General features: G+C 39.5%; 1 protein-coding gene across 3 annotated transcripts in view; it reads right to left on the reverse strand.

Annotated features, from left to right (window-relative positions):
• The window catches only part of LOC107380473 (cGMP-dependent 3',5'-cyclic phosphodiesterase), a 264,584-nt gene that overhangs the window by 59,474 nt on the left and 190,561 nt on the right, over positions 1-14,549 (reverse strand). The window contains exon 1 of one of the 3 annotated variants that reach the window (XM_015951733.3): positions 6,631-6,729. The exons of the other annotated variants lie outside the window; for them this stretch is intronic. Within the exon in view, the coding sequence (XP_015807219.1) occupies positions 6,631-6,723 (93 nt within the window). The 5' untranslated portion in view covers positions 6,724-6,729. Of the gene's footprint in view, positions 1-6,630; positions 6,730-14,549 lie in introns of those variants that run through there. 3 annotated transcript variants of the gene reach the window in all.

A 14,549-nucleotide genomic window follows, 5' to 3' on the forward strand; every position in this document is an offset into this window, starting at 1 on the left:
CTGCTGCCCGCTCTCCCCTCTGCTGGGAGATCTTTTTTGCGGCGTGTTTGCTTCTGATCAGCTGTCTACAATCCCTCAAAGCATACAGTGGGGCAAAAAAGTATTTAGTCAGCCACCGATTGTGCAAGTTCTCTCACTTAAAATGATGACAGAGGTCAGTAATTTACATCATAGGTACATTTCAACTGTTAGAGACAGAATGTGGGAAAAAAAATCCATGAATTCACATGGCAGGATTTTTAAAGAATTTATTTGTAAATCAAGGTGGAAAATAAGTATTTGGTCACTTCAAACAAGGAAAATCTCTGGCTCTCACAGACCTGTAACATCTTCTTTAAGAAGCTTTTCTGTCCTCCACTTGTTACCTGTATTAATGGCACCTGTTTGAACTCATTATCTGTATAAAAGACACCTGTCCACAGCCTCAAACAGTCAGACTCCAAACTCCACTATGGCCAAGACCAAAGAGCTTTCGAAGGACACCAGGAAAAGAATTGTAGACCTGCACCAGACTGGGAAGAGTGAATCTACAATAGGCAATCAGCTTGGTGTGAAAAAACCAATTGTGGGAGCAATTATCGGAAAATGGAAGACGCACAAAACCACTGATAATCTCCCTCGATCTGGGGCTCCACGCAAGATCTCATCCCGTGGGGTCAAAATGATCATGAGAACGGTGAGCAAGAATCCCAGAACCACACGGGGGGACCTGGTGAATGACCTGCAGAGAGCTGGGACCACAGTAACAAAGGTCACCATCAGTAACACACTACAACGGCAGGGAATCAAATCCTGCAGTGCCAGACGTGTTCCGCTGCTGAAGCCAGTGCATGTCCAGGCCCGTCTGAAGTTTGCCAGAGAGCACATGGATGATACAGCAGAGGATTGGGAGAATGTCATGTGGTCAGATGAAACCAAAGTAGAACTTTCTGGCATAAACTCAACTCGTCGTGTTTGGAGGAAGAAGAATACTGAGTTGCATCCCAAGAACACCATACCTACTGTGAAGCATGGGGGTGGGAACATCATGCTTTGGGGCTGTTTTTCTGCTAAGGGGACAGGACGACTGATCCGTGTTAAGGACAGAATGAATGGGGCCAAGTATCGTGAGATTCTGAGCCAAAACCTCCTTCCATCAGTGAGAATTGGAACCGAAACTCAGGGAGGCGGAGTTTTGCTGCTACAGCGTCCCAAATCAGACCTGTTCAAAAGACGCGTATACACGTCCATGGACTCCAGAGGGTTAAGCCAAAATCTGGATCAGAAAAACATGGGATCTTGCAGCTTTGCATGAGAACATTTTTGGGTACAACTTTTAATTGGATCATGGCTCTCAGGATTAAATAGGCATCGAACCCTCTGGCGTTGTGAGCAATAAATGTATAATTGCTGAATTTAGGCTGCCTCATCTGCATAATGAAATCTTGAATGCATCCTATGCCATATTTTCCCCAAATCTCGCCTAAATCGGATTTTGCAAAGATCAAAAACGGTGTATGCGCACCGTTCTGATCCAAAAATGTTTCAGTGTCATAATAAATAACTTTATCCATTAATCTTTCATCCTTTTTTTCAAGCTGAATAAAGCACTGATGACCTTGGACTGCCGGCTGTTTGCAGATGGTACATTTAGATGCAGCACAAACGTGTTTCTGAACCGGCTTTACCTACAGCAATATAATAAACACACTTACAACTCATGCATTTTTTAAGCAATTTGCAAAGGAGAAACAGCCCTGTCTGCTTGAGGTCTGTATACAGGTGTTTTGTGTTTTTGAAACAAATTAAATTTTCACATATTCGATTATAATCAGGACATTTAATGAGCGAGGTCTCTGTTCGTTTGCATAAATCGCTAATGCACACGCGGCAAAACCATTCACAATGATGCCCACCAGTGGCAGTTCTACATGGAATTACTCCCTGGACGAGGCCCCCTTTGAGCCCCCCCCCCCCCCCCACACACACACACACACACACACTTACGGGGTCTCTGTGTGGCGGCAGCGGGAGGGCGCGGCCGCAGTGTGTTGATTGTTGGTCACTGGATGCTGATCTGACTGCGACGCCACCCCCTCGTCACAGTGTCGAGGTGTGGGTGGGATAAAGTCTTGACTTGCTGCGTATTGCTGCGAGGGGCATTCCTGATCGTGTGTGTTCCCTTCCTGTCCTTCTGAGAAATAAGATGTTTCTCAGCTGAAAGGGACGTTATTAAATTACGTATAAAAAAATCATTTTCTGAGTTCGTTCAACACTCTGTCCAGCTGGCTAAACGCATCTTGTGGGGTTGGTGGGGGTGGTGGTGGCGGCGTGCGAAAAAGAAAGAGGAATTTCCCCATCCCTTTCACTTTCACCCGAGGACAAGACAATTGCGGCTAAAAAAAAAAGATTAGATGTCGGTAGATTGAAAAAACATTGGAAAATGCAGTTTGAGTAAACTCACCTGACACTGCTGTGTGCTTCAGATAATGGTTCCGATAGGGTTTTTAACATTGCAGTTATGCATCTTTTTAAAAAAAAATCTTGAATGGGAACAACGTGATTGGCTGAGGGTGAGGTTTAAAACACTTTCTAAAACATCACAAAGAAAGGGTTACCCCAGGTGTAGTAACCGGGTTTTTAAAACCCGGTTATGAGCATATCCGGGTTTTTGGCGGTGTTTACATGGCCGTGCGGAACCGGGTTATTGTGAATATTCGGGTTTTAAAAGGGTTACTGGCTGCATGTAAACGCACTCAATGAGTCACATTGGAAATAAGGGTGGCTGAGACAAATGCCTGAATGTGTGTGTATAATGATGATTTCCTCTGCTGTAAAATGTGCATTCTGAATTATTCAAAATGTGACACTAAAGCCCCCTTCAGACAGGCCATGAAAAACGGAAATGTTCGGGACTCTGTCCTTAAGACCTTTGTGTCCGAATACAAACATCCAGATAACCTTTTCAGTAATTAAACTGGACGATGCCCTTAGTAACAGGACCGGACTTGTCACGGACAGGGTGGCTGCTTCAGACTGGTGAGGTTGAGTTCTGAACAGGGAGGAGGAGGGGACAGGGGGACGCTGTGTGCACCTAGATAGCTCGCTCCTGTAGCATGCGGCGAACCATGGCAGCTCGCCTCCCACGGTACCGTCTCATAGACGCACGACGGAGCACTTCACACCGCTTCCGTGATTCCTTTATTAGCCATTGAGCTTCATCATCCAGGTATCTTATGCCTCTTCGTGTGTGCAGAATTATGCTTAACGTAAGTCCAATCAGTGAGAATTCTATCTCTTCGTCGGCCATGTTTGACTGAATAGCTTTGTTTGGGTAAATGACGCATGTACGCCCGCCGCACCATGTTTACACAATATCCGGGTACTAACAATACACCTGTCAAGTTTGACGTAAGGTGGTTTGGGGGAAAGGGCAAAAAGGGCATAAAGGTCAAAGAACAATAGACCTGTCAAAAAGCTTGACAAAAGGTGGTTCCTTATTCTCTCTAACACTTGCATCCCGGATTAGTTGTTAAGTCAAAGAATGATTTCCTAAATCTGATATGAACTTCTACAACTTATAAGATAGATAATCATTAAATAAACGTTTCTTTATTGCTACTTATAATAATTATAATATAATGAAACATTTCAATAATTTGTGCTCAATGATTGAAGTTTTAAATGACTGTTATGTTATGATTACAGTGATTGAAATACGTTTCAGCTTGTTAATATGACAAGGTCATCACCATTTGCACTCACACAAAAACAAAGTAAGGTTAAGTTAAACTCATGACACAAATAGTCCTTTACCCCAGTCAGAGCATCCGTATCAAAGAAGGCGTGTTTCTGATTTTCTTGGTAACATTTCTCAAACCTGTCAACCTTTGGTTGGCTACACACATCATAACATGAGAACATCAAAACTGGATCACTCTCGGGTGATCTCTCAGTTCTAGAAAGTTTCAGACCGGCTATCTGAAGCAACACCTCTTCAACCCATCAAAGCTTTTGACACGTCGTCAAAATCTTTTTGCACCTGCGAAGCTGATACAGCAAACAGTTCCTGCAGAACAAGCTGATATTGTTTAGACTCCTTCAGACTCCCAGACGCGCAGTTCCATCTATCTATCGTGACCCGAAACATCTCTAGACTGAAGCGTCGGTGCCACGGTATTCTACAGCCCTTCGGCGCCAGAGGTCAGCCGACCTCTCTGACCTTCGGATCCACCAAGAGGGTCTCCAAAAACGGGTGAAGTAGACACACAGACAGCGTCTGATGTGCTTTTGATAATAATCAACTTCATAGCTTAGCGCAACCCAAATTCTTTTACATCCAGAACTCAGCTCTCCTAGATAAGGAAGTTTTGACTAACATTGCATTCACACCTAGGTTTCATACATCACCTTTAGTTCCATCCATCAAAGTAAATGCTTAGTTAACTTGTCATGTTTTAATTGTTTGTAAAATAAATTCTTACTTTTATAAACCCAACTCTTTTCTGAATCATAACAAAGTGTGTACAATTCCATAATAAAGAAAGAATCCTACAATCTTCTGATAAACACAGTAAAGACCAAGCAGAGTTGATATTCTATATTTAGATAGAGTATCACAGCTTATTGGTCATAAGTAGAAGGAATATATATTGAGCTCTTAAAGCACTCAATTAACCGAACCCTACACTTAGAATAAAGGAGCTATGTTTTTGTCATTGCTACCATTTTTATCTTTGGGTATTCAGTGTATCGTGTTTTATGATTATCCTCTAACTACTGACCCTTTACCCCCTCAGCAATTAAACCTGCCAAAGCTACAAGTAAACAAATAGCTTTTTAATGGTAATAAAATACCTATGATTGATATCCAACTGGAATACAAAGTGAATTCTCATGTATTGTCTTTGAATGAGCAATTTGTTTTACAGCCTCGAGTCTTCTTTTGATTAAATATACCAACTGCGGAAGCTGTGATGACTCTCACTCCGGAGCTGATGAATTCCTCTGCAGTCAACGTCAAACCCATTTTGTATAAAATACATTTATCTATGATTCCTGGAACAGGGAATTTGATTACAGCAACATCATATGCAGATTATTTACAGCTTGATAGCACTGATGGATTCATTGAAGGTACACATTCCTGTTAGACTCACATCAGATTAGACACTAATATTGTAGATTTGTCACGTTAGATAAGAAGCAATCATTGGTAAGGAGTCGACTGTGTGGATTAGTTTAAGGAGCTAATTGCAGCCTTTAGGGTAACTCCACTATTGCTTATCGACCGTATTGTTCGTAGAGCCATCCTAAAAAACCGCTCTGCATTTTAAGAGTCTCGACCTTGATCTGGCACCAAGAGGTTTGTGGGTAATGGCATTAAACTTGCAGATGACTAAAGACCTCCTCCCCCTGCCTATAGAAATTTATTTAGAAACAGCAACATACTTGTTTTGTTTTGGGTCCTCATCATTTCTCTGAGGCTGAGCCATGGCCACCAATAGGAAGGAGTGTATCTATGCTGCTTTTATCAGTATTTTTTTGTCACAATCCAAATTTCATGACTAAAAGTAACGGTCGGAATATAGAATAACCAATAAATAAAGAGCTTCAGCTTTCTTCTTCAGCTAAATGGATTAGAAAAATACCCTCATTACTGCTAAGTCTACCTTTCCCTCAATCCTTCCATCACTGGTGAACAAAACATACAAAAATTGAAACTCTTCTTCTTGAAAGAAACATAGACTCATTCCCAGTCTGAAGGGGAAAATGAGAAATGGGTTTTATACATTTCATCTATATTAATTTAGTTTGAATTGAAAATCACTGGAAGTTTGTCTTAAAAACAATTTAAGCTCTTCCCTCATAATATCTCCAACTCATCCAAAACATTTCCTGCATCCAGTGTTTCAGAGAAGAGGGAAGCGAGCATGACAAAAGCAAAACACAAAGCAATGTGGATTACCAAGCATGTAGGCATGATAATAGAATAATGTATGGATAACTTTGATTTTCTGCAAATAACAGCATCAAAATCATGTTATTATAGGTCTACCTACTGCAACAAAAACAGGAAGCAAACCTGTTGTGAAGTGAACAACTATAGTTTCAATACTTTTGTTTGACATGCATTTTTAAAGTTTCTTAAATTTGTTAGCAGTAGGTCTTCATAAACACTAAAATAAACATTCATTTTGAACAAGAAATAGCTAAGAAAATAGTTTATTATATAAAATGTAATAAATCAAAGCATAAGTATAATTATGACAATGACAGATTTGAGTTGAATAAAATAGCATAAATTGGTGCGGAAAAGACACAAAAGACATTTGACAGAAATCCGTTACAGCATCAGGATGGATTGTCAAGCTCTGGAAAAATCCATAATATATTTGGGCATCCAGCTGAACTTGTTTTACCTGGTCACAGATTCAAAAAATATGTATCTTAAGTCTTTAAAAAAATCTATTAGCTCCACTTTAAACTGGATTTTGTACATTTTGAATAAAAGCCTTTTAACAAGTTCAGTGTTTCATTCATCACACTGTTTGGCAGCATTGAGTAGAATTTCACCAAATATAACAATCTTCCATATTTACAAAGCTAATCAAGCTAAAGGTGAAACACCACAGACATGTACACACTCACCTGACAACACACCCAGGAGGGAGGCTTGTAGCGTTGCATTGGGTCCTGGTTGTTATTCCAACAGAGCTGGGTCTCCAGTAGCATCACTAACATACTGGAGACACATGCACTGTAGAATACAGCCAAGCCATGATGAAGAAAAACTCTCCATACACACACAAAATCAAAATATTCATTCATTCATTCATTCATTCATTCATACATTCATTCATTCATCATCTTAACAGCTTCATTCTCAGTAGGAGTCAATTTAACCCTCTCTGGCTCAAATAAGTTTTCAATTCAATTCAATTCAAATTCAATTAGAGAAAAACTTCAATCATCCCCGAGGGGCAATTGTTTCAGTACAGAAGAATTGGTACTGTGGTCATTCGCAACAAGAGTCGCGCTACCGTTAATTAGATGAAAAGGGGATCACATGAGGATAAATTGGGGGAGGGAAAAGAAGGCATGCCAGATTTACTCCTGGCAGGGCGTAGCTTTACTATGCAAAAAAAAAAAATAAATAAATAAAATAAAACGCCTCAAACATATAAGCACGAACATCAACAATTCACAACATGAGACACCGAGAGGAAGGCGGGGGGGGGGGGGGGGGGGCTGGGATCCTGTTTCCCCAGCAAGAGCAGCCACTGTAGCCACAGGTGGGAGGGAGATCTTGGGAGGAGCACAGAGCACATTGACACCTGCAAGTTGATGACCTCGCCAGGCTGATGTCCACCAATCCAAAGGCGCGGGGGGGGGGGGGGGGGGGGGGGTCGGGTTGTCACAGCATCTGTCTGCATTCCTTCGTGGGGGTTTGTTGTTGGCATTCACAAGACTGCCATGGCGTCAGATTCGGATAACAAGACTTTGTTTGGGTCAGGCAGAGATAATTTTCCTCTCTGCCTTGAAGTCTGTAACTGATCATTCAAGTCCTCCAGTGAAGCCAATTCAGGTTTTAAACATTTCCACACCGTCCAGTGACCCTCTCCGAGATGACATCCATTTTGCGCACTAATACCGGTATCGCAGCTAGAACATTGACCAGCTTACGATTCACCTCGAGTAACGTCCCAGTCTGTGAGGTCTCCACATGGACGGTGCTTTCTGTGGGTGCGGGTCGTCCTCCAATCGCTCCCGTCTTCCCAAATTTCCAGAAAACCAGATATCCTCCCACTCCAATCAGAAGAAATTCAGTGATCATCAGGCCAAATATCCACACATCTTCGACATCCTCAATGGACAACTGAGAGAGGCATATGATCTTTCACTCCCTCCAGGAATCGAGCATATATCTCGCTGCGTGTGTTCCTTGCGGGCAAGTGGGAGCCCCCTCCTCCGTTCTCATCGTAGAAAAAATCTTGTCAATCGCATTGAATGACCAATTAATTAACCCTTTGATGCATGAATTATGAACTCTTCAACCATGATTTTTTTTAACAAATTTTTTCATTCATCTTTAGGTGTGAATGAAACAAATTTCAACAAATATTTTTTGTAAAATTTTATAATTTACAAATAATTTATTACATGTCCACCTCAGTGGACAGTGTGCATTCTGAGCATGAAATATGTTGGCTTGGCTTACTGAAGTCCAAATGGAGGGGCTCAAATGCAATAAAGTCTTCAACAGCTGTACTTGATAGCAAAAACAAATAAATAACAATTTTGGGTACCTGTCCACTGTAGTGACCATTATGCATCAAAGGGTTAAATACATTCTAAAAAATAGGGGTTTTTCAGAAGAAATGCAAAGAAGCGCTCTGTGGGCAGACAGGACAACGAGCCTTGGGAAAAAAGATAAGGGAGCAAAAGCAGAAGCGTCTGTACTCTGCGAGTGCCGGAAAAGGACGAACAACTAAGTCCTTCAGGGGTACTTCTGAGTTGGTTTTAGCGAGCGGACCGGTTTTCAAGAAACTCCTGAAGACCCTGCTCTTCAGAGAGCATCTTCTAAACTAGCACCCTCCCTGCATCCGTCCCCCCTCCCTACTGTCCACTCCTTGTTCCCTCCCCTCCATGATTGATGTCAAGTTGTTGTTGTTATTGTTGTTGTTAGCCTCAAGGGCAACATGCCGATTATCACTTGTAAGTCGCTTTGGACAAAAGCGTCTGCTAAATATATAAACATAAACATAAAAAATGCTCATGAAATACGTATGTGGAGTAACCAGGTAGGTAGGTTTTAACGTTGCAAATCTAAAGCGCCTGCCTCCAGAGGGTTAAATCACGTCCACTGGAGGAAGGACCAGGGAGAACATTACCATCTTGATGCTTGTGTGTGTGTGTGTGTGTGTGTGTGTGTGAAGAGAGCAGGGGGACAAGTTTACTCATGCATTCAGAGTGAAACTTATTATCCAACAGTTTGTGATTCATGAAAAATTTCCCAGTTTGACTCGAGGGAAGTGAATGATGGACAGAAGTGGTGAGGAACAGAAATCCAGACCTGAACAAACAACCAGACAGACAGCACCTGACAGTCCAAATAGAGTAAATCAATCCCATAAAGCCAGAAAATGGCTCACTAATTAAATTTTACTCATTGCTCAGAGGAAAGCGACTAGAGCTGCAGAATTATGTATAAAAAAGGCTGGTGTATACATGCGTGTGTGTGTGTGTGTGTGTGTGCATCCAGGTTGTTCTCTTATTTCCCAAATCCACAATGAAACATTTTCTTATCTGTTTGGTGAGACTTAAAGCCCAACGCCAAGTTTTATGGGCTCAGAGCCAAATTTTCACCGAGAATAACTCAAAGCAAAGCCAGATGTTGTAAAACTTAACAATGGTGTGACAAATGTCTGTCAGTTCCCCTCTGAGTCCGCTGGTTCAGCAGAGACAACGCCAGGATTTCTAGATATTTTACTTTAATTAAAGAGAAAATAGTAAGAATAAAAACAGGACAGAAACACCCGTGGAGTCATAAATTAACAGAAACACAAAGCCGGGAAAGTATTTTTTAATCTGGACATTTGTTAAAAAGCTACACCATAAAAGTTTTGAATGACCTTTTAGTCGTAGTAAGCAAGAAAGTTTATACACATGAAAATAATTCTTTATTCTCATCACAACTTAATTCAGTGACATGCAATAAAACTCTTAACAAGTAAACAATTTGTTGTGCACCCTTGTGTTGCAGCGTACAGGCTTGGAAGAGGATTGGGGGCACTGAAAAGAAAAAAGGAAAGAAAAAAGAAATCTGACTTTAATCACAAAATTCTAAGTTTTTTCTTCCTCAGAAGTCACTGAGGATGTGGTCTGGACCGACAGACCTAATATAGAGATGATCTGCACGTCCATGCGACGTTGACTGTTTGCAAGGGAAAATGTTCGTTCGTTTGTTCATTTCGTTTCATTCAATCAATCAAATAAAAGTTACATTAAAACAATTCATGTTCACAAATAATCATAAATGAAAAGGAGCAGAAAGAAGCAAAAACTTATATCTGCCCCCTTTTCACATCAAGACATTAGCCGTTCAACTCAAAGAATTTCGTTCATCTAACCCCCACCCCAACACAAAACAAGTCTATCAGCCTACTTAAGGTCTTATTATTCAGAATAATATAACGATATGTTTGACACTTTTTTGAAATACAGAAAATGATTTAGATTGTTTTATTTCACTGTCGAGTGTCACGTTGAGGATATGTTTAGGACCCAAAATGCAGATTACCCATACGACAGGAGGCAGAAGTTGATTCAAAGTAAAAATCCTTTTATTTATAGGATGAAAGAACAAAAATTAATCCAAGGCAGCGAGCCAAAGTCCAAAAGTCTTGGAGCACAGGACACCCAAAGCTCTCTTAGAGCACCAAAAAACCTTGAGACAAAAAGCTCAGACAGAGCACGAACACACGCTGACAACAATACAGTGGACCGACAACCACACAGAGACAAGACAGGGCTTATATAGACTGGGAAGATGAGAGGGAGATGAATTGCAGGTGTGTGGGGAGAGGGACCAGGTGAACACAATTACTAACTCAGGGAGGAGGAAGAAAACACTGGTGGGAAAAAACACACTAAATAAAGAAAGGCTGTAACAAAGGAAAATGACCTAAGAGAAAAACAAAAGACCAGAAGGCATGAACCATAACTAGTATTCTAAGGGGAAGCCGACACTAAAGGAAAACACTACAGAAAGAAACTACAGGGGCGTGGCTAAGAGGGGGCCAAGAGAGCACAGGACCTGGGAGAGGGATGTCTGGGGAGGGAAACCTAGAGGGCAAATGGGGAACACCAGGAGACACATGAGGAAGATGCAGACACGACACATGAGGTGAGACGCAGACACAGACCATGACATTGAGACTATTCCATAAATAGACACCTTTAACTGAGATACATTTTTCCATTATCGCTGTTCGGAATCTTGTTTTTTTTAAAACATCAGTTTCTTTTAGATTATAATTACTTTGTCTATTTACAAATTTCTTTTGAATTGGTAGAACTCCTTTATGTGCTTTGCACATAAGTTTTAATAAATGATATTCCACTAGTTTATCAAATTTCATTAGGTCTAGTTGTGAAAACATCGGATCAGTATGATCCCTGTATCCACTTCCACTAATAACTCTCACTGCTCTTTTCTGTCAAAGAAAAATTGAATGTGTAAATGTTTTGTAGGCACTTCCCCATACGTCAGATGTGGAAGAATTAATGAGTTATACAGAATATACAAAGCTTTTATGTTCAACAATTCCTTCGTCTTATTTAGTACTGAAATAGCTCGAGATTTTTTTTTTAATTTTAATAGCATTTATGTGAGACTTCCACGATAAATGTTCATCAATAATAACACCTAAAAACTTAACTCCTTTTACTCTTTCTATCTCAATTCCTTCAACGTTTAATGATACATCAGCACATTTTTACTACTACAAAAAACTATAAACTTAGCTTTATCGATGTTTAAAGAAAGCCTATTGATATCAAACCACATTTAAATTTTTGTAAATTCATTTTCAACTACATTTAAAACATTTTTTATATTTTCTCCTGAATAAAATAAAGTAGTGTTATCTGCAAATAGTATACACTTGGATCATTTAGAAACCATAGCAATATCATTAATGTACAAAAGAAAGAGTAATGGTCCAAAGACCAATCCTTGTGGTACTCCACAACTAATATTATATATAGAGAGGATTTTATATTATTAATTTCCACAAACTGTTGTCGGTTCATCAAATGACTTCGGACCCACTCGTGCTACTCCTCTAATCCCGTATTTGTATAATTTATCTAATAATATTACATGATCCTGCGTATCAAACGCTTTTTGTAAATCTACAAAAACACTCCCCAAATATTGTTTATTATCTTTTACTATTGAAATCTCTTCTACTATTTCAATTATTGCTGTTGCAGTTGAATGATTAGAACAAAACCCATATTGACTAATATGCAAAACCCTATGCCTATTAATAAAAATTTTCAATCTAACAACAAATAATTTTTCCAGATTTTTCGAAAACTGCTGAAGCAGTGATATTGGCCTATAGTTAGAGTATTCATGCTTATTTCCACCCTTATAGATTGGTATTACTCTAGCAGTTTTCATATGTTCTGGAAATATGCCTTTAATAAATTATATATATATATATATATATGTAAATCGTTTAATAACTAGGTCTATGATGTTTTTCACAAGAGACATATTCATATCAACATAATGATTTGAAATCTTGTTTGGACACTGTTTGTAATATTTCACTCTCATCTACTTTATCAAGAAAAATACTATCCACAATATCTTTTAGTATTTTTCCAGAATTATTATCATTTTTAACTTTAGGAAATTGTTTAGCTAAATTTTAGCCGATGTTTACAAAAAATGTATTAAAGTCATTTACAACTTATTTTTTATCATAAATATCCATATTGATTTTTATAAAGTAATTTGTTATTTGAGGTCGTACTTTATCTTTTTTAGAAGTTTATTAATTATACCCCATGTGTTCTTTGTGTTATCCTTGTTTTTATCTAACAATTGACTGTAATAATCCCTTTTCTGACGTTTTATAATCCATAATAGTTTGTTTTTATACTTTTTTACATCTCACCTCTGATTCTTTTGTCCTAAGCTTCAAAAACCTTATATATAAATAACTTTTTTCTTGCATGCATTTTTTACACCATTTGTCATGCACGGTTTGTTAATTTTCTTGGCATTACCTCCTATTTTGATCCTTTTACAGTTCTTATTGTAAAATGTCAGAATTCTGTGAAGAAGGTAAAAATTACGAGATAAAAATGAGAATATTTGTCTTTTTTTTGTGGCCCTAAACCTTTTCCGTGTGCACTCTCAATGCCAGATTTGCTTTCCCACATAAGTTTTATTTGTAACTGTTTGGTGGCAGATACCAGCCCTCACACGATTGGTCACTTTCACCTCAGTCCCACCCTCATAAAGAGAGCAGCGACCATTGTTGACAGCTGTTGTATGAGGATCACTTACTTTAACAACGAGCTGTTTAATTAGGTGAGTGGCGTGAATGTCTGCCCCAAGGTAAGAAATAAATAGTCTTTTACTAGAATTTATGACAGCAATGTAACTCCATACATACAAACAAAAATGGTGGTGGTGGTGTGATGGTCTGGGTTTGATTAGCTTCTTTGGAACTTGGACAGTAACTGATGGAACCATGAATTCTGCTCTCCACCACAAAATCCAAAGGGAGAATGTTTGACCTATGACCAGGCAGTTCATGCTGGTAAAACCTCTTGTAGGAGCCATATGTGTCATTTCTTTTTGTGCACTTGAGAGGAGGCTTGGCCTCATATTATTGGTTAATTGCTTGTGGAAGCACCAGCCTACTTAAGCCAACACAGATTGGACTCAGGGGTGGCTGGATGGGACAAACAGTTTTTTACTGTGTGGCGAGGACTGTGGCTGGGTGTAACGGACTCTGCGGATTGTCACTGGGGCAAGTAACGCATGCACTGAAACCCACTTTAACTGCTGTAAATGGATCATCATGGACATTTTGGAACCAGACAAAATAATAAACATCATCGGAAATAAACTCAAGCTGCATTTCTTAAAGCACACGTAAAGACCACCCGCAACAGCTACCAGGTAGTGCCAGTGTATAGGGCACTGGCGCTACACCTCTAATAAATAAATATTTTCACACAAATGTTTCTTGTCCTTGCACATTCAGAGCCAATGTGATACTGGCAACACATGTTAATGCTAAGAGGACAAATTAAAGACATGTTTAAAAATGTATTTGTTCATAAAATCCCAAATGATGGGGTATACGAGCAATTTAAACTAAAACACATCCTGCTACTGATTAGACAAATTAGATGGTTAATGTTGTTACAGCTACAGTAGATTTTAATTCAGATAAAAGACCCAAAGCTTTTATTTTCAGCAGCTTTGTGAATGTTTAACATGCTTTTCAGTGACGTTCAAACCACATTTTTGATGAAATACCAATAAATGAACAGCAGTTTTGCTGCTCTTTCTTAGAACATTTGCAACAACTGAGCTTCCTGTGTCAGCAATGGCTGCACAATTTAAATGTAAAGATTGAAAGTGAAACCAGGTGGAAGTTCTGTGTGATTGCTATGTAAATACAAGTGATGAAGTTAGGTCATGCTGCGATCGGTAATTACATTAGTCACTCAGACGTAAGCGGAGCTGCTATTTTATCTTTGTAGATTTGTCCTGTTAGACATTCTGGCTGATGAGAAATTAATAATTGTGCTGTCAACTTGTTTTGTGCGCAGCTGCTTCGTTGTGAGCGTTGAATGATTTCCCTCTGCTGAGTGTCTCATGTCTCCTTTTGTTTCAGGCTACTGAGCAGCCTTTCTTGTTGTGTGAGGCTCTCCTCGCTGTCGCCTCTTGATGCGTCCACGCCTTTGCTTACTGAAGCTTTTCTAAAGCTCCACATCGGGTGTCGTTCTCACACCGATGATCACGGCGACAA

The sequence above is a fragment of the Nothobranchius furzeri genome, chromosome 13, assembly GCF_043380555.1.
Source record: "Nothobranchius furzeri strain GRZ-AD chromosome 13, NfurGRZ-RIMD1, whole genome shotgun sequence".
In the NCBI taxonomy this organism is placed as follows: domain Eukaryota; kingdom Metazoa; phylum Chordata; class Actinopteri; order Cyprinodontiformes; family Nothobranchiidae; genus Nothobranchius; species Nothobranchius furzeri.